Genomic DNA, 26,489 nt, shown 5'->3' on the forward strand with positions numbered 1-26,489 from the left:
TAAAACGCACGCTGACCCGGAAGCAACATTTCAATGCGCCCGGCAGTGCAAAAAAAAAAAATAGAAAATCCAAAATAAAACATGCGCTAATGCTACGCAGCGAATTGCTGTTGGAGAGAAAGTAAAAATGTTTCTTACCTCCGTCAACTGTGAGTATTCTTCCACACATTGCGGTTGAAAAGAGAATGTGGGCGAACGTGCTTGTTGCCGCAATTGCAGCATTGTTGTTGCCTTTGAGTAGCGCCGGTGACCTATTAGCAAGCTAGGCTAACCCTAATGACCTAGTATTCGTGTTGTTAAGTCGCAGAATGTAACCGTGGCCCATAATACATGCTGGCGGCTAAAGGCAAACATCCTCATTATTCTTGTGATCTGATTGTGAAGGAGTGTGTTACTCGTGTTCACCATTTCTCGCCGTGCGTTTGTTTTCAGTGGCCAAGGCGAAGTCCAAGTAAGCAGCGGCGCGTCGAACGGACGCTCTTCTTTTTCTTCCTTTCCCGCTGCAAATGGACCCGTCTCATCATGTTTGTCCTTGTGTCAGGGCCGTCCTGGTGCAGATGATGAGCGCTGCGGGGACGGGATACGTCTTCAACACCAAGAGGAGCCGACTACGGGATAAACTGGTGCTGCGCAAACATGACCCATTCGGTAGGTCCGACGTGGCCGCCGAGCAATTTGAGCTTCACCTTTGACGTCACGAGGGGGGCGAGAATATCAGGTGTGCTGGTTGTCATGGGAAGAATGGGCAAAGTAGCAATTTCCTAGCTGGGAGCGAGTCAAAAGCAAGTCTTCAAGTAATAATAACACTTGTCAATGATCCCAACTTAACCAGAAAAGAATCAATAGAGATGAACTTTTTTTTTTTTTTTTACATTTATTTAGAATGGACACACGTATACATTTCAATTACTTCTGTGACTACAAAGTCCACTGGACTTTGTTTCCGTCATTTTGAAGGCAGCAAAGCTGCTTTTCCTACCCGTTACCCCGCTCCGCCCTTTGATTATTCCTTTCTCTCCTGACAGTGAATAAGCACGTCCTATTCTTTGAGAAGAGGAAGATTCGATCCATCTAACCCCGGCTCGCAACACAAGGAGCAAAAAAAAGAAAGACAAACGCCGCGGGAGTCGATGTCAATCGCATACTGCCATGACAAAGCTGCGTGCGTCTATTAATGTACGTTAATCAACCCACGTTTTGTTTTAGTGACTTATGGACCACAACTTGTTTTCGAGTAATGTATAATCATAGCACGCATGCTTTCGTCACCAGATGACCTTGGCAAAGTGACTGCAAATAAAGACAATTGCAACCTGTCCCATTGTAGTTATGTCGGCGACCGGCGCCGGGCAGCGGGGAATGGCCCCACGACGGCACGCCGGTTAACACGCGGGCGAGGACATCCGCCGCCGCGCTGTCAAAATAGCTCGACGGCTAAATCCCCTTTGTGCGGGTAGGACGACTGCGTCCCCATGGCCCGTACGCTGGCCGCCGCCACGTGGCCCGCCCTCCGGGCCATTTCCCCCAGTTGCATTTGGGGATAGCGGGCCATGTAAAAAGCCAGCGCTCCGATGAAACTGTCTCCGGCGCCCTGCCAACAACAACAACAAGAAGAAGATCACGCAGTGTTAGTTTGCCTCACCTTTTCAAAGTCACGACAAATGCTCCTCTAGTGCCCAGAGCATTTGCTCTGGCCGTTTGAGGAAGGGGACTATGGAGAGTGAGTGTTGGCCAGTAGGGGGCGCCGTGGCATTTAAACCTTTAGTACGCGACGAGTTGGAAGGCATTTGAAGCTCAAAATGGTAAACCAGATAACAACAGTGCCCCCCCATCACTAAAAGGTAAAAGGGGGAAGAGGGGGTTTGGATGGGGGGGGGGGGGGTATTACTGGAAGAAGGATTAGGCTGTTCAAAAGAGTTAAGAGTTACCTCCTTCCCCGAGTTATGGGCCCATCAAAGAACAGAAAGGCCCACCTCGTGTGTGGGAAAGGGGGGACTGGAAAGGGAGGCTACTCCCCTCAGCTTATCCCAACCACGGCGAGGAGCTTTGCGCTCCTTTCTGTCTGACGCGTGGAGGTTCAAAAGGTGAGTCACGGGAGTGGAGGATGGTGGATCACAGTGCCACTCATTTGTCTACGTTAGCCAGACTCCGAGAAACAATGGCAGCCAGTCGTCATTGAGACACACCAGCACGATCGGTACCATATTGCCACTTTTTCTTTTTCACAATTACTGTTTGGGAGGGAGGCCGACGCGGCACTTTCTGGACTGGGCCGTGAGTCACTCGACGTGGCACAATAAAACTCTCCACGGAGAAATGAGTCAGTAGCAGAAGCAATTACACAAACAATTAATTGGTGTGTTTTCCCAACCATTCCAAGTAGTAAAAAGAGTCTGGAAACAAGCAAGAGAGAGAGAGAGACGCCCATACTAAAAAGGGGCCACCGATGTTAGGGGGACGCTAAATGAGTGGTGTTGCGGCCGGCGGGAGCGCTCACCGTGGTGTCCAGCGCGGCCACCGGCGTGGCCGCCAGCCTTTGGGCGGCGTGGGCGCTTTTCAGCACCAGGCACCCCCGGGCTCCCAAGGTGACCACCACGGCGCCGCACCCTCGTCCGAGCAGCTCCCGGCCGGCGCCCTCGGCCTCCTCGGGGGTGCCGGCCGGCCGGCCCGTCAGCAGCTCGGCCTGCGTCGGGCCACAAAGAGGTGAGAGAGGGAGACCGGTTTCACGGAACGCTGGGGGAAGAGCAGGCGCATTTTTTTGGCCTCACCTCGGTCTCGTTGCAGCATAACACGTCGGACAGTCGATAGAAATCCGGATCCAAGTCGGCCGTGGCGGGCGCCGGGTTGAATATGGTGGTGACTGGCGGGAGAAAAAAAAAGAGGAGGAGGAGAGCTTGCATTAGTTATCGTCTCTCCCTTCAAATGGGAAGGAGGAGACACCAGGGGACGCGTGTGGACTCGCCCAAGCGTTTGGGAGCCTTTCCCCAACCCAGCCAAACGTGCGCCATTTGCCGCCCACTCCAGAAGGGCGGCTTTGGCGCCGAAGGCCGGATTTTGCTCCGGGCGGAAACGTCAATCGGGGGCTTTGGCGGCTTCGCCGTCGAGCCGGAAAATGAGCGGAACGGTGGTTTTCCGGGAGGTGGGGGAAGGCTCCAAAAATGGATGGGCGGCGGCGAAAGAAAGAAAGAGAAAAAGAGAAAAAAGGCCGGCGCCGGGAACAGCGGCGAGTGGCTGTAAAGCAACCACCGCAAGTATCGAGTGGAAATGCGGCGGAATCTGGCCCCGGCATTTTCACGTTTCTCTTTTTGTCAGACAGACGTTTGTAATCCGCCGTACGCGTTCGACGCGGCGCTCTCGTGCATATTCATGCGTGACAAACACTAATGCTAGAAAGGGAGGATAAACCCAGCTTAACCCAGCCGTGGGCTCTTTTGTGGCACCGCGCTAAATATTCTGGACGTACAAGCGTGCGCGCTGCACCCGTTGTCAATGCGTGGGCACATCCCGTGTGGCTCGGCGACGGGCCTCGGCCACCGGCCGCTGGTAAAAGTACAAGCCACCAAGCGTATATGATACAAAAGTAGAGAGCTTTATCCTATCGAAAAGCGGCTCTGCATTTTGGCCATTTGTTTGAAACGAGGGAATTAATTGAGGCGGTCTTCCCATCTGTGGGATGGACAGGTGGCTTGTCGCCGTTTGCCAGGTCAACAACGCCCGACGTGGACTCTTCCCAAGACCCAGTCTCTTTATCTGGCCACTAGTTGGAGAAAGCTGGCCTGCGCTAAAAAGTGGCTGCCGCCGCCGCCACCACTACGTGACATTTGCGTCATCGGAGCAGTACTTTGCGTCATCCAGTCTTCTCTACCAATATCTATCCAGAGAATGGTGTTGCGGGCGCCCCATCTTTGCCAAAGTCTCTCTCTCTCTCTCTCTCTTGCGACACGGTGGGCCAGATCACGTGATTCGGTGTGAGAGAGAGAGAGCGAGCGAGAGTGGCGCTGGCCATCTGCGCGGCCCATCTGCAACGCAGTTATGGTCGCGCCGCTCGGCTTCCGGCGTGGCCCTCGCCGGCCGGGGCTTCTAGGAATAATAGCGTTCCGTCCGTTGGGGACCAGGCATTCTACGAGCCGGTGGTGGTGCCGCCCATTCCCGACCGGCTTTGTCGTGACCGTGGCAAAGCCAGGCTCCTGCGAGCTCTCCGACGCGCCCACGCAGTGGCAAAAGGGAATATTTTGTATGGTGCCCCAAAAGAGCCAAAGGCTCTAAAGCCAGCCCCCGGGTTAACCAGGTGCCCGCGTTCTGCCGTCGACCTCCGACAGCGTGACGGGCCCTTCCGCTGTCCAAAACCCCGGGCTTCCTTCCGTCCCACCACTGACCTTTCTTTTCCTTGGCCATGCGTAACGCCCGCAGGGAGGTTTGGGGCGCGATCTCCAGCTGACAGAGCAGCACTTTGGCGGAGGAGATAGCCGGGAGGGCCCGGCCCAGCTCCTCCTCGCTCAGCAGCGCGTTGGCGCCGGCCACGATCACGATGGCGTTCTGACCTGCAAATGGAGAGGATGGTCACTCGGACTTGGAGGAGCGGCATCGAATAAATTTAAAAGGCCTCACCTGCATCAGTGACAGTGATGGAAGCCACGCCCGTGGGGGCGTCGGGGCTCTGTCCAACGAAGCCTAAAAAACAAACAAAAAAAAAGTCAGCAATGAAATGATACTTTTGCGACCTGATTCCAAGTTTGTGAAGTCGGGGCCGCCTTCCTCGGGAGGTGATCCGGGCAGAGCCAATTGGCCACGTACCCGCGTGCACGCCATTGTCTTTGAAGTTGCCAAGATAGCCGTCTCCAAAGGAGTCTTTCCCGACCTGGGATCCAGAGAAGAGCAAAAGCATTAGAAGGAAGGAAGGCGTGGAGCGGGGTCAGACTTGGTTAGCGGCAACGTTTGAAATGCGTGTATCCCGCCCGCAGTCTCCCACGGCTTCGATCGCGCTGCGCCCTGCCAGCGTACTGGCACGTTGCCGCCGCCGCCGCCGCAACCGTGGAGAAGGGAGCACAAAAGCAAGACGCAAAGGTCGAGCCGGGCGCATACCCTGGCGGGGCCAGCTGCGCCAAGCCTGGAAGACACGATTAGCCCGCCTGGGTGCCCGCCTCCCTCGGTTTTTCCTTTCTTCCGTCCACATGCGGAGCTACTGGAGGCGAGCGAAGGGCTTCCCACCTTGCCCCGAGGCCCCTACTTGGAACCCACGCTTTGCACAAAAACAAAACAAAAAAACACGGCAGAGCACCAGTATCGGGAGGCGTCTCGCCACGATGGCTTGGGCTGGCTGCTATTGGCCGCTATTGGCCGCGATTGGCCTCTATTGGCCGCCGGGCCCCCCGCCGTTGGCTTTTGAAGAAGGGCCGGGTGTCTTGGATGTTTGGGATAAGTCGGCATGTCTATTTTTGGGGCCTCCCCGTGCCCGCGGAGCTCCTTGCCTGCGCCGGCTGGTTATCGATCGGGCCTCTTTGTTCTGACGGAGGTGGGGCTCCGGTGCTTTTAGCGCTCGGGTCCAAAGGCCACGGCGTGCTGGCTGATGGGAGACTTTGCCTGCCGTGCTCTGGGAATACACTTGTTTGAAGGCGTAAGAGAGTGGGTGGCAGGCGTATGCACGCCGTCTGCTATTGATCAAGAGAAAAATCACACCTGGAGACTTTTGGGCGGAAAATCAACTTTTTGCCCTCAAAAGTTGCCTCTCGCCCGCCCGCCCGCCCCCGCCTTCGCTCTCTCTCTCTCTATCTCTCACTCACTCTCTCGACAGCCGGCGACAGAGGATACGCCGCTCTTTTGGGGGGACCGGGTGCGACCGCCGTGTCGGGCGGTACAGACCACAACGAAAGGACACCGAGAAAAGTCCTTTGTAGCCCGCACCTTGGGCTAGATCCCCACCAAAGAGACGCCTTTTAGGGCATTTGTAAGGTAGCGAGCGGCACGCATTCATCCTGCCATTGAGGTTTGTTTTTTTTCCCCTTCTTGTTTTGACTTGTGGAATACTGCGCGCATACCTTAGCCACCATCGCCGTTTTGGCTCCCAGTCGCGCGGCTTGTACGCACTGGTTGGCCCCTTTTCCTCCGAAGCCGATGAAAAAGTTATGACCGTGGATGGTTTCGCCCTCTTTGGGTAGCCTCGGCGACTGGCTGAGAGTCAAAACAAAAAACAAAAAAAAAGATTATTATTATTACCCAAGTTTCTCAATCTGAGGGCGCCAGGAAAACCAAGGGGTTTGGCCCTTCACTGGAAGTCAGTACGCCGAAACGTTTTCGGGACCAATGGAGCGCCCCGACTTTGCCCGCTCCTTTTGGGCCCACGGGGAGGACACTTCCCTTTGACAATGCAACAAGCCAACCACGATGGACGAGCGACTCATCCAGGTTATATCTCAAGTGATGACGCCAACCCCCCCACCCCCCAATTATTTTGCCACAGCCGGGTGCCCTACTGAAGAGCCGACTGTCCTTCTCCAATCGCAGCAGAGTGACGGGAAGGAAGGTGACTAAGAGGGCCAAGAGACGAGCGCGGAAACGCCGTGTGCGGCGCGTCGAGACGTTGTGGTTTGGCTCCGGGCCACGCCGCCGGAGGATCTGCGCTGGGTAAAATCTTGTCACCCACGTGTTTTCCCATCTGTTGTCAGACTTTATTTCAGGGCAAAGTACGCGTGGGAACGTCGACCGCAAGCAGGTGTGCTGCGCGGCCTTACGGTAAATTCTCTCAATCCCAACATTTCCAGTAAGGGGGACGACGGACGGTGCCGTGTGCAAAAACAACTGGCAAAAGTGGGGTGGGGTTTTGTGCGTGGTGTCGCCCAAATGGGCAGCCCCCAACCACCAGACAAAATAATATCGCCGCTCTCAATCCTTCCTTTGTAAAATAATGCCCTTGGTTAGAAAGGGATGTCAAATCTGGTCCTTTTTTACAAGCTATGGGGTCTCTCGCTTCTCAACCTGGCTAGGATGGAACAAATCCTAGGGGTCCTCAGGTCAGTGGCTCTCAGGGCTTGGCTGGAACCTGTAGCGTCCGGCCGGGGAGGTCAAGGCACATCCACTCATGGTGTCTATCTGCGATAACATGCTTGACCCTCAGTGGCTGCAGATGACCACGTGACATTGCTTGGCCATTGCAAACAATTGATAGATCTTGAATTTGATTTTTGTTTTTTTTAAATTAAATCAAAAATATCATATATTTAATTTTTCACCAAGCAGGCAGGTTAAGAACCACTGGTCTAGAGTGGGTGTTGGCGTTAGGGGGCGCTGTACTTCTTTAACAATAGCTTGGAGTCGTGGCTGACTGAGTGACTCTGCTCCTCCCTCCTTTCCATGTATTTAAACAGCATAACCTTTGGAATTTGAGAGGAAGATTTTGCCTATATGTGCCCACGCGCGAGGACGTCTTTGGATGCCCGCGTGTCTGCGTTTGCCGTCTGTCCGTCATTTGGAGCGACACGCATCTACTGGATTTTCCACTTCAAAGCCGTATGCGCGTACGGCTTTGAAGGCCTCGAAAAGGAGTACATTCCTGCCGGCGCCGCTATCCGCCGTCTGACCTCCATCTCCAAAGAAACACGCACTTACTTTCCCAAGGCACGCAATTTCCAGTCAGCCCATTCTAGTTCTAATGGACAACTGCTGTGCTTGGGATAAAAAAAATTGGAATGAAAAAAATAAACGCGGGCACATTTGCAAGTGAATTTTTCAAAAAGCTCCTCAAAACACTGACTTTCCAGCAGTGCTTCTTAAGCTTGTTGGCGCCAGCCATGGCCACCCGTGTCATACGCGCATTCAGCGAGCTCTACTTTAGTGTCAAATCAAATGGGAATTGTTTTTTTTCCTCTCCAAATTCAAGATATATATATAGATTGGTGGCAGCGCCGGATGGCCAAACAACGTCACGTGATCACGTGCAGCCAGTGAGGGTCAAGCGGGGCACGTCATCACGGTGAATAGACGGGATGTCCTAACCTCCACGGCGGAGGCTCCGGCCGGCCCAAGCCCCGAGAGCCACTCGCCCAAGCCAGGTCGAGAAGCGCCGCTTTACAGACATTGCTCACTTTTCCTGGAAGGCAACAAGGCAATGCGGGTGATCACTTGAAGACATTTGATCACACTAGCTGACCCTCTGGTCGACGGTGTTCAAAGTTTACCAGAAATGAAAGAAAATAAGGGCTTAAAGGGGAGTGGCTTCAAGTCGGTGTGCTCCGTGACTAAGAAAATGCCCTAAAGGATCCTGCTGGTCCTGAAAATGGCAGCAGTGAAAAGGATGACGCAACGGCGACGGCTTAGGACGTGCCGACATAAAGCGTCGCCACCATCGTTAGATCTCGGAGCAGCCGACATGCTCTGTCAGAAGGCAGAACAATGATTGGAGTGTCTGGCGCCGTAAATCTCGGGAAAGCCGCTGGCGGTTAACCAAAGACGGCTTCGAAGAACTAGGGGAGATGACGCTCTTTCGCCAAGATTGCCTGCCGGCTTTCCCAAAAAGCCAGGCAAATGCGCAAGACAAGCAATAACTACATTTAAACCACTTCTGCTATTCTGCGGGGAAATAGTCTGGATGGAAAATAGGCAGCAGTTCATCTTTTCCCCGAAACTAGTCAAGATAACATTGCTGGTGGAAAGTTTCATTTTCGAGAGAGAGGGAGAGAGAAAAGAGGAGGGTCAAAGGACTAAAGGACCAAATCTGGCCTTACTGACGGATGTGCTTACGACTATTGTATCGACATCTAGTCATTTCTGGCAAAAGGGACAGGCTTTTTTTTGTTCTCGGGAAAAAAAAATTAAAAGAGTACTAACATTTTTACAAAGCGTAAACAGTCATTTTCCAACCCCTGGTCTGGGTTAACTCTTGACTTACCTAACCAAGTCGGTCATGCAAGAACCCACCACTATCACGTCAAAGGCCTCTTCGCTCATCATCTGTTGGGAAACAATGGATTCATTTGGCTAACAATCTTTCCATTCAAATCAAACACAAATCAGAACATGACTCGTGATCAATGTCATATTAAGGAATTTGGAAATGTGTCCAAAGACACACACACACGCACACGTGCGTGTGTGTGTGTCAAGTTCAATACAAGACGTTGTGGACACACCACAGCCAAGCAAAGTCTTTAATGAATTCAATCCTCAGCTTGTACGCGAGCTGACGCTACGCTAGCGCGTTAATCTCTTCAAATCTCTTCCTCGGCAGCCAGCGGAGGGAGGACTCGGAAAGCCTGGCCGCTGGCTGGAGAGGAGGATGTTTAACTTCTCTTTTTTTTGCCAAAAAAAAAACAATCTCGGCCCCCTGGAATATTTTTAGCTACACATTCGTTAAAAAAAAACATATCTTTTTTGTTTAGAAATACTGATTCATCCAAGCTGACCAGCTGTCTCCCCTTGCCCGCTGTCAAAAATGCTTCCCAGCTAAATGAATGATTTGAAACAAACAAGGCAAGCTTTTTGGAAATAGTATTAGAAACCAATGATCTAGCATGGTCACTCGAGTCCACAAATAAAGAAGGAAATGATAACAAAAGTGTCCTTGTCATCTTTGCTTCTTTTGCCACGATCACACTATGACATGACCTGACTGTTTGCTCTAGAAACCGGTGGGCCATTTTAGTGCTATACCGGCAAGTCAGAGCAGAGCGGGTTGGAGTGCAATGTGCATGCGTGAGGTGCACCAACTCTTGCCATGGGAGAAGTCAATGGTCGAAGGAAGGCGAAAACCATTGCGGAACACGGCGAATTTGTTCTGGCTATTGTTCACTTCGGCTTTGACAGGAAAATCTGTAAAATTACTGCAAGGATTGGGCTGATTTTTTTCAAGTGAAGGGTGTGTCACTGAAAAAGTACATCATATCAGGTCGGAATTAGTCGCTCGTAGATGGCGCCATGAATAAATGACAATTACTCGACAAGAAAAGTAGTAGTAGTAGTATATACTAATCTGGCCAGCGCCCCCTCCCCAAAACTACTGGCAGTTGTGTCAATATAAAAACAAAGTACGGTACTTGTTTTGTAGATAAAACAACGGCAAAACTTATGAAGGGAACCAAACTTACAAAACACGCAGTTTAGCTCTCCGGTTTTCGAAAGGAAGATCATGCGGGGCGAAGTACACGCTTCAATCAATCCCGCTGCTCGACAAGCGGAAATGTTACGCCTAAATATAATCGAGTGTTGGACAATATCACCCATTTGTGGTGCAAGGGAAAATATCTTCAATGTTACTTGTTTCTGTCCGTGCGAATGAGTTACGTTAATCGAGGCATGTATTTGCTTGGACAAGGGAATTATGACCTACATATTTCCAACAGGCATTGTGTTGGAACACTAAGTGCGGTCTTTTCTCCAGGACCCAAAACAGCGCGCTGCCGGAACTACTCCAGTATCAACTGTAAACACAAAAGTCCAAATTGAAGATTTTTTTTGAAGGTTTCAACGCCATCATCCTTCTTCAGATATTTTCATTTCGATCATAGGAAATGTAAGTCAAAATGGAAAAAAAGGTTGTAATATGGAAAGAAATAAAATCATTTAAATGTCAACGCGGTCATTCTTCTTCAGGTATTTTCATTTCGATCATAGGGAATTTAAGTGAAAATGGAAAAAAAAGGTTACAATATGGAAAGAAATAAAATCATTTTAATGTCAACGCGGTCATTATTCAGGCGTATTCATTTCGATCATAAGAAATCTAAGTGAAATGGATAATAAGGTTGTAATATGGAAAGGAATAAAAACATCCTTTAAATGTCGCTGCTCGACACAACCGTAAACCGCGAACGCTGACGACAAGTCAGAACTCACGGATAAAAAAAGAAAACCAAAACAATTGTGTCAACAAAGAAAACACTCGGCCAGATAGTACAAAGCTTTATTAAGTGTTAAAGCTCGAGCGTGTCTTACGTGAGGGCTGTACACGGTACACATTTGGAGACATCTTTTGACCGTGCTCTTGCTTTTTGACATTCCTCTTCGATAGAAGTGGATACGATGAACAACAGCAACAGCAGCAACAGCAACAACATGTCGCCGGAAGTTGCATTGCACAGGATCTCCCCGGAGTTGCGGCCCTTGCTGTGCAGTGTGGTGCGGAATGGCCGGGTGGGCCTCGACTCCACTAATTGCCTCCGAGTTACGGACCTCAAAACAGGGTCAGTGAGCTGCTACAATGTAGTACCTACTTTCTTATTAGCATTATTATTAGTAGTAGTAGTAGTATCGTTATTATTAATACTGTTGTTATTATTAATACTGTTGTTATTATTAATACTGTTGTTATTATTAATACTGTTGTTATTATTAATACTGTTGTTATTATTTTCCACATTTCATTCAATAAAGAAGGAATAGTTATCTAATCTAAAAAAAAAAAAAAAAAAAGCACGAGACAATAAAGAGCGTTAAGGGTTTAAAACGCTGTATCCTTCCGCACTTTTTTTGACTTTGATTTTTCTTCCATCTCTAGATGCACGTCCTTGACGCCGGGTCCTTGCTGTGATCGCTTCAAACTTCATATACCTTATGCGGGAGAAATCCTCAAATGTAAGTTATAAAAACAAGCGCAGCGACGGAAGGTGGAGCTCAGAAGCGGTGTCGTGCGCCACCGTTTGACCTGAGACAGACAAGCAAAGTTTTAAAAAGACATCATTATTCTTAAAAAAATATCCTCTTAAAATGTTCCATAAAGAGTGACGGCAGAGAGTGCATTTATTTTGGTTTGGTCCCGGAAGGTTACAACATATTTCCACTGGAAATGTCCACGTATACATTTGTCCAAGCGGGCTGTCGTTGGAGTCACCCAAAAAAAAGCACAAGTTTCCACTGTCGTGGCACAGAAATAGATGGGATGTGCGATAAGTCCAAAAGAATGGCAGGCTGTGTTCTGCATGCAGAAGCAATTCCACATTTTGAGTGCATCAATAACACTGTTTGTGTAGATTTCCTCTTTTTGTCTCATCTCTTTTCTTTTTTTTTCCCTTCAGGGGATATTATATTTAACGCCCGCTATCCAGAACTGCCCCCGGATTTTATTTTTGGAGAAGATGCAGAGTTTCTGCCCGAACCCTTGGAATTACCGGTGAGTGGGATATTAAAAAGATTTTTCTGATTCGAGACAGCATAAAAAAAAAAAGATTTGCCTGATTCTTGAACACACACACACACACACACACACACACACACACACACACACACACACACACACACACACACACACACACACACACAATTTATGAGTAATTTTGTTTGGGATTTTGAAAGGCTTCTTGACTGCCTCCCTCCCACAAGCCCTTTTTTTTTATTTGTGTTAATTTGTTTTCAGTCAGCTCGCAAAAAAAGCACCTGGATTTCCCCTCCTCTCGTGTCAGAGTCTGGGAGGGCAGGGGAGGATTGCTCAGCTTCTCATAAATCCAGCTGCGTGCATGAGGGGGAAGTACCGCGGTCTTAAGCTTTTTGCCGTCGTCAGGCGGGGCCCCTCTTTTCTGCCGCGCTTTCCCTTCCCGCGTGTGCCGGAGAGCCCATGCCGGCGGCCGGGTACCTAGACTTAGATACTTTTCTTCTTGGCGGGCCGCTCATTTTGCCGCCGTGTCGTCCCTTGAATTTTCCCATTTCCCATGACCAGAGTCGCCACGTTTCCCCAAAGCAATTTCCTTTTTGGAGGCCGCACGCACTCCTTTGGGGTCACGCGGCGTGGCGGAGGGCGTCGGCGTTGCCCACGGGGGATTTTGTTTGAACGAGTAAAATCGTACTTTGAGTTAGCGGGAATTTTCACCTGGCTTTCTTTGCCGCCGCCGCCTTCGCCACTCCCTTTTCTGTTGACGGGGCTTGTTTTTTTTTTTTTGCCTCGAATCATTTCTTTGGAGCAGAATGTGACGTCCGGCCTCTTGAATAAGATAAGCTTCCAATGAAGCAGAGAGGCAAATGGTCACGATATCTGTTATCTGCAACTTAAAACTTTACAGGGTTATTGATTCACGACTACCTCCACCCTAATGTTACGGAAGCTCTGTTGACTTGCATGTTGGTCCACTACTTGCGCTACTTGAGCTGGGCAACGTCAGATCAATTTGCCATGAAAAGAAAGCATGGATTTTTTTCCTTTTTGATTCTTTGGCCTCCCCTTTTTCCATTGACGTCAGATTTTTACATTATGCAGTCTCCAGTAATAGCGCCAATAGTGTTTTGTGAGTTGGGCATGATGATTTCCTCTCGGTCACTTTTTTTTTTCTTCCAGTTCACAGTTTGACCTTAATACAAACGGTGTGGCAGATAATGCAACCCAATCAAGAGATTCTTCTGGCAAAAAAGCACCAGACTCAATACTGTGTCATTTGGGTATTTTGTTTTTTTACAAGTCAACAAGCCACAGCCAAAAGTCCCTATTCAGCATTGAATGGGCGGAGGAGTATGACGAGGATTTTGGGAACAGAGAGGTGAGCACAGAAGAGGAAATGACAAAGACGAGAGACGGGAAGGGAGGGGAAGGTGGGGGGGGGGGGTGCGCAATACCAGTTAAATCCCTCAAGTAGTACATGGGTTGCATCACCTCGGGTGTTGACTTTTTTACCCCCTTCTTCTTAAGAAACAACGTGAAAGACTCCATCTGATCCCCGTCTGAACGATTCCAACGAGTCGGACCACTTGCCGGGTTGGCTCAGGGGTGACGAGCCGTCGTCGCATGTGCGGCACCCCCGTCGAATTTTCCAACGGCGTGTAAAGTGTCGGCCAAATCGTACATTTCATTCTGGCTCATCGGGCTATGTTTTAAAGCAACATTTCCGCTTGGCTTTTTGTCACTAGTTGTTCTTCCAAGCTGCTCTCTATGCTTGTGTGGACAATCAAGTCTAGACTTGACACTCGAAATTTGGGGACTTTCCCAGCAGGCAGCGAGCGAGGCAGCGAGCGAGGCAGCGAGCGAGGCCGCGAGCGAGCCAGCGCCCCCCCCCCCCCCTCTTTCTTTTAGTTTCTAGTTTTAGTTTGGCCCCACGGCCTCTAGAGAATGCGCACGGACATGTGACTTTCCACTGGGAATTGCTCCTGGATGTATTTATTGATTTTCAGAGCATCTCCCATGAGACGGCTCGCCTTTTTGTTTGGCCATACCATTTGTGACACAACAATGTATTTGTGTAAAATGACGGCGCAGTGCGATGCCGTGCGGGAATTCTTTTATGGAGGGGGAAAGGCGCTCCCGTCCGCTTGGCAAAATATTGACCGGTGCTTCCTAGCCCGCGTTTCAAGCCGTCTTTGGTCTCTCTTCTAACAATGGCCTTTAAAGTCGTGGCGGCTCACGGAGTACGGCGTGTACCCGCCGGATTTACCGCTTCCTTCCCGTTGCGTTGCGGCTTTTTTTTAATGGTCTTTGTGGCCGGCGACTTGCCCCGCCGATGTTTTAAACACACCATTGGGCCATTGTCGGCAAAGGGGAGGCGCCCTCACGCAGCTCCGACGTGGGACGAGCCCCCGACGCGGCGGCGTGGGTTGGCACGAGGGGGCGGAGGCTCTCGAGACGCCGCCGTCGCCGCCGCCGCCGCTAAGCACTGGGTTTGGGTTAATAGCTCCGACTGGCGGGGGGAATGCCAATGCCGATGCGGATGCCAAGTATCTTCAACACATGACAAGAGCAATTGAGGATGATCTTACACTTGGCAATGTCTGGGGGCCAAACGGGGCGTGAGCCCACTCTTGAATTACCGCAGACTAACAGAGATTAATGTAATACTTGGGAGTTGTTTAATGCCCGCCGCCGCACGCAGCCATTTGTTGGATGTGGCTGCCAGCATCTCTAAAAATGCCAACATTCAGCAGCTGAAAACAAATGCTTTGGCTTGGCCTACAAAATCATTATCTCCACTTTTCACATGGCCCCGGATCCATTTGGTAAAGGCAAAGACACCATTCTGTCAACAAAGTGTGAAAATAGCAAATGTGGCGTGGCGCTTGATGGCACGCGCCATCTCTAATCCACGTGTACTTTTTCTTGTACTACTTTTTGGCTTCACGTCATTCCTTCCTTCCTTCCTGTCTTTTTTTGTTCCTTCTTGGTTGATTTCCACACAAACGGTTTGGTAGGACGGTGGGCGCCTTTTGATTGGCTGGGGTCTACTCTATGGGACGAGCCCCCCCCCCCCACACACACACACACATCCCATTTCACCTCTGATCCCACCCCAGCGGAGATCCGCTGATAGGGTCTGTCAGATTTCCCGACGCAGCACTTCCTCCGTCTGTCCCCGGCCGGGGCGCGCTCCCGCCTCGGGGTGGCCGGCGCCTCTTTTGGCCAATGCCCATCCTTGTTTGCGTCACCTCCCGGTTTTGGGCATCGCCGGCCGGCCGGCCGGTGGACCGGGGCCACGGAGTCAGCGTTCTCTCTCCGAGTCGCCCCGGAACTTGTCGAGTCCCTCGGGAACGAGCGTCCAATCCCGGCACCCCGCAATCTCCGGAAAACGTATGTCAGGCTGCGGAATCCAAGGTTTAAAAATAGTGAGGTTTAATATGAGCTCAAGCGTGATTGACGGTGAATAGAGCCCCATTGCAGTCATGCCCACCCGAGCAAAGAAATGGGGGGGGGGGAAATGAATTTGCGGACAAATGCCGTGTTCTTTTCGACACAAAATCCATTGCTTGCTAAGGGCACTTTTCAATCCACATGGCTGTTGGTGGGCCAACTTTTGCCTTCCACTTCTTCCAGGGCCGGCCCTTTTTGACCTTTGCCACCGTGTTTGCCTCTTTCTTCCTTCCTCAGCATCTGGTCCATTGGGATGCGGCCGAGCCGGACGGCCTGCTGGAGCTGGTCAAGGAGCTGCTGCGGCAGTACCACCGCTACCAGTGCCAGCGTCTCCGCCAAAGCTCCAGGCTTCTCTTTGAGTACGATAGCCTGCTGGAGGATCCCGACTACGGCCACAACATGGAGATCTACGCCGGACACAAGAATAGCTGGGTGAGGACAATTTCCCAGCCGGACGTTGCGTTTTTTCGATTCGAGCCGGCACCGGCGCACGCCCCGCCCCGCCGGCCTCAATGTTATTTCTCGGGCCGATGTTTGGAGAGGAGAGCAGAAGTGGCCGAGACTAACGCTTTCTTTGCCTTTGTGAAATTCTCCCATTACAGACGGGGGAGTTTTCTGCTCGCTTTCTCCTCAAACTGCCGGTGGACTTTGACAACATACCCATCTATCTGCTCAAGGTAAGAGGCGGAATCCGACCGTGGTCCCCGCCCGGCCAGACAGCCCTTTGGCGCTTTGGTGGCCGGCTAAACGGGACCGAGATGTGGCCGCTCGCTCGTCCTTCCGCCAAAAAGGCCACGCGTGGAGGTCGGACGTGTTTCAAAAAAAATGGAGCGCCATGTGTGTGTGTGTGTGTGTGTGTGTGTGTGTGTGTGCGTGATCGCAGCCCGGTCTGGAGGGGCCGGGAGCTGACTAATCGGCCAGCCGTCACTCCTGATCTGTTCTTTGCTCGCCGCTGTCTGGAGGCCTCTTTTCTTTTCTTCTTTTCCCCCTCTCTCCCTCATGGCCCGAGCCCGTGGAGGAGACATCGTGGTCCACCCCGGCCGGCTCTCCCTCTTTGCCAGTTCCCAATCTCTTGGGCGCCCACCTTTGGCTCCGTGGCCCATATTTGCTGGGATGTTTGAAAGGTTGCCAAAGGTAGGGCGAATAGCCGCCGCCACCAAAGCCCGGCCCGCCGCCGGCGCTGGCTGTCCTCCGCAAAAGGATCTTCCAGTGCGGCGAGGCTGGCTACTTTTAGAAGGCAACGTGAAAGCGTGGGAGAAAAAGTTGTTGTCGTCCGATCTTGAAGCAAAGCTAGTCTGCGGGCTCATTCCACCTTTGGCTGGCACAAAAAAAGCGGCATTGGCGTGCGTGCTTCCCCTGGCGCTGGACACAGTCGTGCTAAATGTGCCGCGTGGTTCAGTTGACCCTTTCTCAAACGCATTTCCCTATCAAATTTGCGAAGGTCCTTGCCGCGGGACGCCGGCTTTGGCGCCCCGGCTCGCACGCCGGCTGCTGCGGAGGACGAGCGCTACCTGGAGCAATGTATTTGCCCGACACCGCCGTGGACGTGTTTACCTTCCCGCGTCTACCGGCCAGCCTCGGGCCGGGAAAAGGAGGATGACGCTTGTCTTCTTCTATTAGGGGTTACGGTGGGGTGGGGTGGGAGTCTCAAGGGCAAAATCCAACAGTTAGCTGCTAGTGCACAATACATGTTGCATGGCCAGATCTTCTTTGCACGGAAAAGGTGGGCTTTGGCTTGGCTTGCGCGCTCTCTCCTTTTTCAATGCTACTCTAAGACTGGAGTTGGTCAAGCCCTTTGAACAACACCAGTCCGTTCTCTGTTCTCTCTTTGGCGGCTGACATGTAGGTCATTCCCCAATGGGAGGACATTTGGCTTGGAAGCTTACCCCCTTTGTTTTTTGTTGTTGTTTTTTTTAGGAAGTGATGAAAACGTTAGCCGCCGTGACCTGGCTTTGCCGCTTGCCACATCAGGCCTAAATGTTTCCCAAGCATTTACGGAGCTTCCGTGGCCGCACCCCTTCGTCCGGCGACACAGTCTCTGAACGTATGTCGGTTGAGCTTTTGGAGAAGTGTGTGATTTCCTCACACGTATTTCACCATTCTCTATGCAGCTAGAGCCCCAAAAACAAAGGTTAGCGCGTAGGGGGAAAAAATACAGTGCAGTTGAGGTTAGGGTTAAACTATTCCACCGTAGGTGCGGGGGTGCTTTGCTTCCAAAGTCAAAAGAGCGAGCATTTCCGCAATACTAAGTGTCCTGCGAGTGCAATCAGTGGATTGGCGTCAGCTGCTTGTGGTGGCCCAACCCCCGCTCCTTCAGAGTTTGTCAGTCAGCTCAGCTCGGTCGCTCCAAGACGACTCCAACCAAAAGTGTCTCCCTCCCTCCTCACCCACAGCAGCCCAACCCCCGCTGATTCAACCTTTTCACCTATGTATGTGCCTTTGCCAGCCCTGCCTGCTATTAACTGCCAAAGCCAGTTCAAGACTTTTATTGGACCTATTTCAAACATAGGCCACCGAAGCGCACGCTTTTGAGCATTTTGACTCATTTAAGAGCACCTTTGTTGAATGATATTTCACCTATTTGCTTCTAAGCAGCTGTATATGATGACAATAACGGCTCTTGGTGAAATATAGAAAGGTGTCGCATCCCATAAGACCAGGCTTTCTTTTCAATTGATTCCACAAAATGTAGGCTTTCATAAAGAGCAAAACTTTCCACAATACTAGTGTGTCACCCGTGCAATCAGTGGATTGGCGTCAGCTGCTTGTCGCAGGCCAACCCCCGCTCCTTCAACTTTGCCAGTTAGCTGGATGGGTGCAGGATAGCTTGAGGCAAATTCTGCTCTCTCTCTCCCCCACCCACAGCAGCCCAACCCCCATGAATTCAACCTTGTCACCTATGTCTGTGCGGATGGCTCGCAAAAGGAAAAGCTGGGTTAGGGTCGGTGGGCGGGTGGCTACTTTAGCGTGACGGTGAAGAGTTTGTCCCACGGCAAGTGGTGGTTGTCACGGGTGGGCCAGGCGCGGCCAACGGTGACTCAGGAGCTGGGGAATCTTGAGTGGCATGCAATAATGGAAGCTTGGTCTCCAACGTGTCGTCTGGCCACAGCCGTGCAATTTCCGGCAAAGAAGAGCACGGAGGCCGTACAAGCAACGTTTTGTCTCCCCCGCTGAAACGGCACTTCTCTTCTCGTTTACGCCGGCCCTCGCCGGGCTCGTGACTCGGCCGACAAGTGCCATTTGTCTGTGTCGCCGGTGCGCCCCGAGTCCCGGTGCCCGTCGGCCGTTGGCGAAAAAGAGCCCTCTTTTTCCACCTCCTTCTAGATGACTTAAATAGGCAATTTGCTGGGCTTTTGAAGAGGCCGTTTGTGAGAGATGGCGTGCCCGTTTAGCACGGTGACATGGCATTTAGCGGGAACGCCACTTGCCCAAAAGACATGCTGGAGTAATTGCCAGTTTGGGCTTGACTAATGCAGCGTAGGGCTGAAATGCCAAAAGGCCAGCCGATGCTTCCACGCAGATAAACAATTCTGCGGCATTTTAATGCTACGTCTATTAGCGCTCGCCATACACTTAAAAAGAAGGATTTAAATGTCACAAACAAAACAGGAAGTTGCTCTACGTCGACGCATTATTTCAAGCGTCTGATTTGGCCCAAAATTGAAATATCAGCCGCCGTTGCCGTCGTCGAGTCCGCTGGAGTGGCAAACACTAGCGGGTGACCACATCATTTAGCACGGCTCCGGGAAGCGTCTCTTCCTTCGGCGGGCCGTGCCAAAAAAAGGTGGCGCCCCGGTCGGTCCTCAATTGGAAAGGCATTTGATTGGACACGCGCACTTTGGCAGGAGGAAAAAGCATTTTATTAGCAGGCAAGCAGCCACCCACCTACCTACCTGCCTGCTTGCCTGATCTGGAAGCCCCTGCAGAGCAGTTGCGTATTGTCAGGGGAGCATCGCCCACCTCTTTTTAGCTCTCCCTCCTCCATCCCCAGCACCCTCATAAGCACCCACCCCCCACCCCTCTGCACGCACGCACACACACACACAAGCACCCTCGCACAAACTCACTTCCCCACGCCTCCACAGAATTACTTCCATCTGGCCTACTTTCCGCCCTCGCTGTATATCAAGTTGTAGGATGCATGCTGTTTTTCTCTTACACCTTCAAATTGTCATCCTCCTTCCTATATGTGCTATTTTGCGCTTTTCCCTTCACTGGCTGGCCACACCGCATATTTGCCAGTGGGCCTTTTATTTGGGAGTACAAACCAACGTCCCTTTGCACCCGCGTGGCGATTGAAAGGTCCCCAGACGGCGGAAGGTTCCATTCCGCTGGGAATTTTGGCAGGAGCGAACCAGGAGAGAACCACGGGCGCGCTTCACCTTTCCACCTGTTCACGTCACCCCCCGCCGTGGATAGAAATATGTGAAATGTGGCGCGGTGGTGGAGCGGCGCGGTGGTGGAGCGGCGCGGTGGTGGAGCGGCGCGGTGGTGGAGCCGTCGTGGCCGCTGCCTGTTTGGGGCTGAAGTGTAATTAGCCCGAAAGCAGAGCGCGGGAGTTGCATTGCTCCAAATTAATCTCATTAACGCTTGAGTGGGACACAAACACCCCGCAAGACTGTCACTGAAGTGTGATTAATGCAATTACAATGATGGCCCGGAGAAATAGCACTAAAGCCGATGGAAATGGAAATCTCCTTCCTCCTTTTGGGCGCCACGTCCGCGCTGACCTCCCTGGCTCCGGCCGGCCTCCTTTTCTCGGGACGGATTGATCCGGCGGCACCCCCATTCACCCCAAATTGCCCGTGCCTCCTTTTTCCGCTTGGAGTTTGCGGAGCACGGGGCGCGTGGACGTACTCGCCACTCTAGGCGGAGCGTTTGCTTTTCTCTAATCCTGGCTAGGAAGGCTGGGAGGTGGCTGCGGCGGTTGATGGTGGAGCAAACTTGTCGCACGGCAGCGTCAAGTCAAAGCGGCAAAGCGGCAAAGCGGCTTAGGGGAGGCTCGCCGGGGGCGTCGGGCACGGAGCGAGGCGCATACTTGAGACCCAGACGTCAGGTCCTCTCGGGTATGCCAGCCTTTTGGCCGGCGGTGATTTCTGCTCGCCCCGGCATGTTTGCAAATGGTCGTTTGGCCCTCTCCGCCAGAATATTTCACCTCTGGGATCGGCGGCGGTTTTTGCACGCTTTGGCCGGCCCGCAGCGTCCGAGCTTTTGGGCCTTTTCGGACTGCGGGGGAGGAGACACCGGTGGGTCGACGCTGGGTGCTCATTCACGGGATCTAACAAATCCGGGTCCCCGTGTCCCCGGAAAGCGGTCCGTAGTGGCTTCCCCACGTGGTGGTCCCTCATGTCAATTTCTCATTTGAAGCAGGAGACCGACCTGGCGCCTGGCGCGGCAGCCGGGCTGGCGTCCAAGCCAATGGGTGACACGGGCCGTGACATTTAGAGTCGGAGGGAGGGACGGCGTGCCGACCTCCTCCGCGTTGGGCCCGCGGTCTTGCCTCGGCGGCCGAATGCGCGTGTGGTGACTTTGGCCGGGCCCGCTCTGGCAAAAGGACAGCTGTCACATCTCCGACCTGTCACTCCGCACGCGGAGGAGACGCCGGAGGGAGGACGGCCCGTCGGAAGACGCCGGGACGAACAAATACGAGAACCGGGCTCTCGTGTGCGTGCGGCTCTCCGAGGCTAAGGGAGGATGGTTAGGAGGGGGCGGTGGGGTCGGTGAGGTCGGTGGGGGCGATGAGTGGGACGGATGGGTTCGGTGGGGGCGGTGACCGGGACAGACACGACCGTTTGCCGGCAGGCAGCGTCCGACCTTGACGGCCGCGCACTACGGCGCATTATTCAGCCGACACGTTCTTAAATCCGGCCCTTGAGTCATTGAGTCACATTGTTTGAGGGCAGCTAGTGGCTACTTGTTTAGCATCCAGTCAAAAACAATGACATGGGCGAATTGGGCGGGAGAGCCTGTCATTCTTTCTTTTTCTTCGCTCTGACCAAATGCTGCATCTCCAAAGGGGGGAGAAAAAAAAAGTTTTTTCTGTGGAGACAAAGCTTGTATTTTTTTCGTCTTCTTGTTGTTGTTCCGTCCACTCGCCCCACCCGGCAGCCGTCCCCCCGCCTCTGGCCGGAACGGAGAAGCTTGCGTAACCTCCGTGACGCGGGCCATCGGAAGGTTATTTTCCCGACCACGTGGATGACATCAGTGGCGTTTAGGTTTTGGAGCGTGGGGGCGCCGCTAAGCGGCACCTCCGAGAGAGAGACACGCATGTGCACCGCCGTGTCATTTGACTGGGACGGCGGGTGGCGCTTTTCCACCCATTCGCCGTCCTCTCCGTTTTCTCACTTTTCTGTTCCTTCTCGTGTCCCCTTTGGAAGGAAGAAAGAAAAAAAAATGGTGGCCACAAAGTCACCTTTGGAGAGAGAAAAGCAGAGTTGGCAGCCACAAACTGGAGCAAAATCATCTTCTGCCTGGCCGGCCACACCAAGCATTGCATCGCACGCCTCTTCCTATCCGTCCCACGTCGTCGGCGGCCGGAATGCGGCCCGCCGCGTCGCGTCTGGCCGAGCCCCGCCCCCGACAGACTCGGAGCCCGGGCCCTCGTCTGCCGACGCAGACTGTATTGACGCGAGCCGGCTGAAATCCCAAGCGTTGCCACCCACCGAGTCCCGGGCGACGCCTCGTGTCACCTCACGTCGAGCTACTCCATTTTGTACGGATGGGCCGGTTGGAGACCAATGTGCTTTTGCGAGCCACGTACGCCAATGGTTGCCGTCGACCGATCCGGTGAGATGGGCGCTTTCCCAAAAAGAGCTCGAACCTCACGACGGGTGCCGAGATTGTGGCTCACCTTGTGAGCGGCGCCAATTATCCCAAATGGATGACTTCCAACCATCTGTGAGACGTGCCATTATACACTTGTCAAGCGAGAGAGAAAAAGTGAGGGAGAGAGAGAGAGAGAGAAGCCACAAGGAAAAGAGAGAAAATTGCACTGATGACGAGTGGCCACGCTCCAGGAAAGGGAGAAAGAGTCCGAGAGGGACGGCCCAGCCCAACCGGGGTCAGACCAGGCCCGGGCCAGGCCCGGGCCAGGTCCGGGAGGCCATCTGGTCTGGCCTCACGCACGACTTGATGGCCGCTGGCTTGGGGTCATCCGCTCGGCCATGTGTGGCAGATGTTGAAACTAATGTAGCGTGAAACAAAACCCATGTTTCTTCTGGTGTTTTTTTTAACGCTGCACCATATTTGGGAAGGCGTGAGGTCATCTGTTTGTTGGTGGAGGGCGGCTTCAACGGCGGCTTCAACGGCGGCTTCAACGGCGGCCTCTTGTTTCCCGAAATTCCAAATTGGGGACTCGGTGGTCGTCGGGGGCCGTGTCTTTCTTTCTGGGTGATTGACTTTCGTTTGAAATGAGTTTTTTTGTCTTTTCCCAGGACTCGAGCCTGGATCCCGGCGAGCACGTGGCTCTTCTGTCCGTGAGCTTTGAAGATGCCGAGGCCACTCAAGTCTTTCCCAAACTCTACCTTTCTCCCAGCATAGAACAGTAAGTATGGAATGATGCGTTGTGGGGGCGCCGTTTGGGACCACCCTAGGGGTCCACTTTAAGACGGCGGTGTGGGCTTTCGTGCTATGGTGCGGAGAATAATCTCCAGCCCATGTTTATTTACAAGCGCACGCCCCGTCGCACCAGGTTAGCAAACCTCGGGCCCCCATGGAGCCCCCCCCTCCTTGTCCTTCCCTCCTTCTTCTCCCCCCCCCCCTCCTCCTCCTTGTCCTTCCCTTCCCTCCTTCTTCTTCTTCTCCCCCCTTTGTGACTTCCTCTACGCTTTTCTTGATTTCATATTAGCGGTGGCGCACTTTTGCCCGGGTAGATTCGCGCTTTAAATAGGCGTGGTGCCATCTATCACGAGTGGCATACCTCGCGTTTAACTTGGGTTTTTTTTTTTGTTTTGTTGCACTAACGCTGGTTATGTGAGGCGATGAGACAGAAGGAGGCTGAAGGCGGAGAGCGTGCGCGTGGCGTGGGCGGGGGGTGATGGTGGTGGTGGCGTTAGCGACGTTAACGACGTTAGCGACGTTAGCGACGTTAGCGGCGCTTGAACCAAAGAGCGCCGTGGAAAAAGGGCGGCCGTGGCCCCGCAAAAGCCCATGACAAAAGCAAAAGGTGGAGCCCGGCGCCATTGATGGCTCGCCGTTGGTGACTTTGTCTTTCTCCAGACATATGGCCATCTCTCATTGAGGTGTCGGATTGGGATGGCCGCTTGCTTGCTTGATATTTGTCAACAAAGGAATGCATTTGATGGCGGATGCTCCTTGATTTGGCGCGTCAGCCCGCCCATGTTGCGTATGCCAATGTTGCGACTCCCCCCACCCAACACACGTGTCCTCGCTGACCCTTTTGAGCGCGCTCATCATCTCCGCACGGCCTCCGCCGAAGAGGGAAAAGGTCCGTCTGTCCCCCGTGTTCTCTTTTGGGGATGGCATTTGTCCAAGAGGCCGTGGATTTTTGTCAATCGAGCCACGGCGGCAATTGCAGGGGGGTTTCTCGGCCAACGGGTCCTTCCGTCCGACGGCGCCCTCCTCTCCAGCTAGCTATCCACGCTATCAAATAAGAAGGACTCTGGATCATGGGGTTGCTTTTGTGGTCTTTGTCCTACTTTCTGCTTTTGCGCCTCTTTGTTATTGTTGTCCCGATTTCTTTTTCACATTTGCAAAAAGTGTTCCTTCGCATCCACCTTTGCCGCCGCCCCTCTCTCTCTCACTCTCGTTCTCTCTCTCCGTTTCGTAGCCTTCTCTTTTCCTTGGCCGAACCCTCTGGCTGATCCTCAAAGGGAAAACGGCTGAGTGAGTGGGACTTAAAAGCAAGAAAAGCGCTGGTCTCTATCCAGCAAGGTCGCTCGCTCGCTCGCTTCACAAAAACAGTCAAGAAAAATAACTATATAGAGATACATATGGATCTGCAGAGAGGGAAATATTTCTTTCTTCTGAAATCCGTGAGCGTTTCCCTCTGTCATTTTGTCTTGCTTCCACCTTTCATTATTGGGCCCTTTTCTTCTTCTTTTTTTTTGGGGGGGGGGGGGGGGGGACTTATTATTATTATTATCTGTTGATCTGGGCCGTACTTCCGGCCGTGACCATTGCCGGTGGCATCCGTTCGAGGAGGTGGCGCTCCTCGCCATTTCTGTCTCGGTCCCGGTCGCTGTGGGCTTCCGGTTTCCATTACTACTGAATCGATGTTTTTCATCTTGCCGAAAATAACACAACGCGGCCATGACGCTAGCAAAAAAACCTTTTAAGCCAAGGCCCGATCAGTGGGGAGAGTGTTTTGCCTTGCTTTGCCGTGACCACGACGACACAACGGCTGCACAACGGCTGCACAATGGCTGCGCTCTGGCAATGCGTGGGATTGCATTCAAGAAATCAAAAGATGGGCCAAGCTATATTTTTAGGACACCCGCAGCCTTCAGCACCAGGCTTTTAGTTCCACCGTTCAAGTGACGAGCGCTTGAGCCGGGGGGGCCCCTTTTCATCCGGCGCCCACCCTTGCAAAAATGGGCCGGGCGCTTGGATTCCCGGGGAATATATCTTTGGGGGACGGAAAAAAGACTCCAACGGAGACCGTGGCCACGGAAGCGTTTGGCACGGGTTCCCTCCCCGCCCGGTGGCGCCGGCTCGCCCGTGCGGCGTGGCCACCGCGGTCCATCATCCCGGCGCGTCTTTTTACGAGCGGCGCAGATCCCCATGGCAACCACGGCGGCGACGGCGTTTCAAAGTCCTTTTGCTTTGGGCCAAAAATGACAGAGCGTCCTTAAAGGAGCGCCCCATTTCACAAGCTGTTCTTAAAGTGTCCGCCTTTGATTTGGCTCCTAATTAGAAAGCAGCCAAAGCCACGCAAGCCGATGCGTGTCACTTTTCCATCTGGGAGCTCTAGAAAGGTCGGGGGTGGTCTTTGGCTATTTTCTGGGCTCGGAGGCTCACTCCCGTGTGTCCCATTGTCTCTGGCGTTGTTGTCAAGGAGGAGCGAGTGTAAAATGCAAAGCCCTCCCGGGCACAGAGAATTGGTGGAAAAGTGGCGCGTATTTTGCGTCTGGCTCTCCATTTCCATTTGAATGCTGCGAGGCTATTCTTAGAAGTGTGGGTGGATGGATGGGCATTATTTAGATTTTTTTTTCCCTTTCAAAGGCTTCTTCTTGTCAGCGCTCTGAGCAATTTCCAATGTGGCTTGCTAAAATGCGGCGGCTCATGCTAAAGACTCGCGCAAAGCCTACTGTCAAGATACACCTAATGTCCTTGAAATGCTCCAGTAAAGGACCACCATTGGGATCCAGTTTGAAGCGGGTGTGCGCCAGCCACGACGACGGGACACAGACGGGACACAGACGGGCCCAGACGGGCCCAGACCCCCAGCCGCCCGCCCGCCTTTGGCCAATATGGAGTGAACGTTAATGGGAAGTCGGGCGCAAAGCGCACTCGTGACCTTTTCCCGAAGCCGTGGCCGGTGACGCTTGGGTTAAGCGCATGATTGTGCGCTGCACCCCAACTACTCCCACGCGCATCCTTCATTCTGGAGACAGGCTTTGTTTGGCTTTTTGAGGTGGACTGCAAAGTAGTTCACGTAGCCATTTGTCCCTGGTTTGACGGTTTGAGTTGGCACGGCAACGTTCTTATTGATATCCGGGCCGTCCGGCCAAGATGTCCCCCGTGACGTGGCGTTTGTATCGGTGCGCTCCAAAAAGCCATCGTGCCGCCACCACCACCACCACCTCGTCTTTAGCCGTCGCTTTGACGTGGCTCGTCCACCCCTTTGTCTCCACAGCGCCCTGGGGGGGTCTTCGGCTCTCCACATCCCGGCCTTCCCCGGCGGAGGGTGCCTGATTGACTACGTCCCGCAGGTGTGCCAGTTACTCACCAACAAGGTAAAAAGCTTCTTTTTTTTAAAAATCTCTTTGATTCGCGCTACCAC

The 26,489-nt window shown here is 52.8% G+C and overlaps 3 protein-coding genes across 4 annotated transcripts in view; 2 read left to right on the plus strand and 1 right to left on the minus strand.

Moving 5' to 3' along the window:
• mrpl33 (mitochondrial ribosomal protein L33) lies at positions 1-1,316 on the plus strand. Its single transcript, XM_077730595.1, has 4 exons — positions 1-149; positions 433-451; positions 542-648; positions 1,026-1,316. Exons 1-4 carry the CDS (start codon positions 128-130, stop codon positions 1,073-1,075), a joined length of 198 nt encoding a protein of 65 aa, XP_077586721.1. The 5' UTR covers positions 1-127; the 3' UTR covers positions 1,076-1,316.
• Positions 855-11,274, minus strand: rbks (ribokinase). Of its 2 annotated transcripts, XM_077730594.1 has the most exons (10): positions 10,924-11,274; positions 10,319-10,409; positions 8,882-8,943; positions 6,036-6,168; positions 4,795-4,858; positions 4,609-4,671; positions 4,377-4,541; positions 2,769-2,860; positions 2,498-2,683; positions 855-1,591 (listed from the first exon to the last, which is right to left on the minus strand). In XM_077730594.1, exons 3-10 carry the CDS (start codon positions 8,941-8,943, stop codon positions 1,418-1,420), a joined length of 939 nt encoding a protein of 312 aa, XP_077586720.1. In that variant the 5' UTR covers positions 10,319-10,409; positions 10,924-11,274; the 3' UTR covers positions 855-1,417. The 2 variants fall into 2 exon arrangements, with proteins under 2 accessions (XP_077586720.1, XP_077586719.1); XM_077730593.1 differs by lacking the exons at positions 10,319-10,409; positions 10,924-11,274 and adding an exon at positions 10,077-10,310.
• Positions 10,354-26,489, plus strand: part of babam2 (BRISC and BRCA1 A complex member 2) — a 17,703-nt gene continuing 1,567 nt past the window's right edge. Inside the window, exons 1-8 of the mRNA XM_077730591.1 lie at positions 10,354-10,501; positions 11,000-11,171; positions 11,486-11,562; positions 12,003-12,097; positions 15,764-15,958; positions 16,129-16,203; positions 22,960-23,069; positions 26,343-26,442. Coding sequence (XP_077586717.1) covers positions 11,011-11,171; positions 11,486-11,562; positions 12,003-12,097; positions 15,764-15,958; positions 16,129-16,203; positions 22,960-23,069; positions 26,343-26,442 — 813 coding nt within the window. The 5' untranslated portion in view covers positions 10,354-10,501; positions 11,000-11,010. The remainder of the gene's footprint in view (positions 10,502-10,999; positions 11,172-11,485; positions 11,563-12,002; positions 12,098-15,763; positions 15,959-16,128; positions 16,204-22,959; positions 23,070-26,342; positions 26,443-26,489) is intronic.

Source organism: Stigmatopora nigra, chromosome 13 (genome assembly GCF_051989575.1).
Source record: "Stigmatopora nigra isolate UIUO_SnigA chromosome 13, RoL_Snig_1.1, whole genome shotgun sequence".
Classification (NCBI taxonomy): Eukaryota; Metazoa; Chordata; class Actinopteri; order Syngnathiformes; family Syngnathidae; genus Stigmatopora; species Stigmatopora nigra.

Coding starts and splice junctions, on each gene's coding strand:
- mrpl33 (XM_077730595.1), top strand. CDS start 128: ATGTTTCTTACCTCCGTCAACT. Junction 649..1,025: donor GCGCAAACATGACCCATTCG/GTAGGTCCGACG, acceptor CTCTCCTGACAG/TGAATAAGCACGTCCTATTC.
- rbks (XM_077730594.1), bottom strand. CDS start 8,943: ATGATGAGCGAAGAGGCCTTTGACGTGATAGTGGTGGGTTCTTGCATG. Junction 6,169..8,881: donor TGCATGACCGACTTGGTTAG/GTAAGTCAAGAG, acceptor TTTGACTCTCAG/CCAGTCGCCGAGGCTACCCA. Junction 4,672..4,794: donor AGACAATGGCGTGCACGCGG/GTACGTGGCCAA, acceptor TTTGTTTTTTAG/GCTTCGTTGGACAGAGCCCC.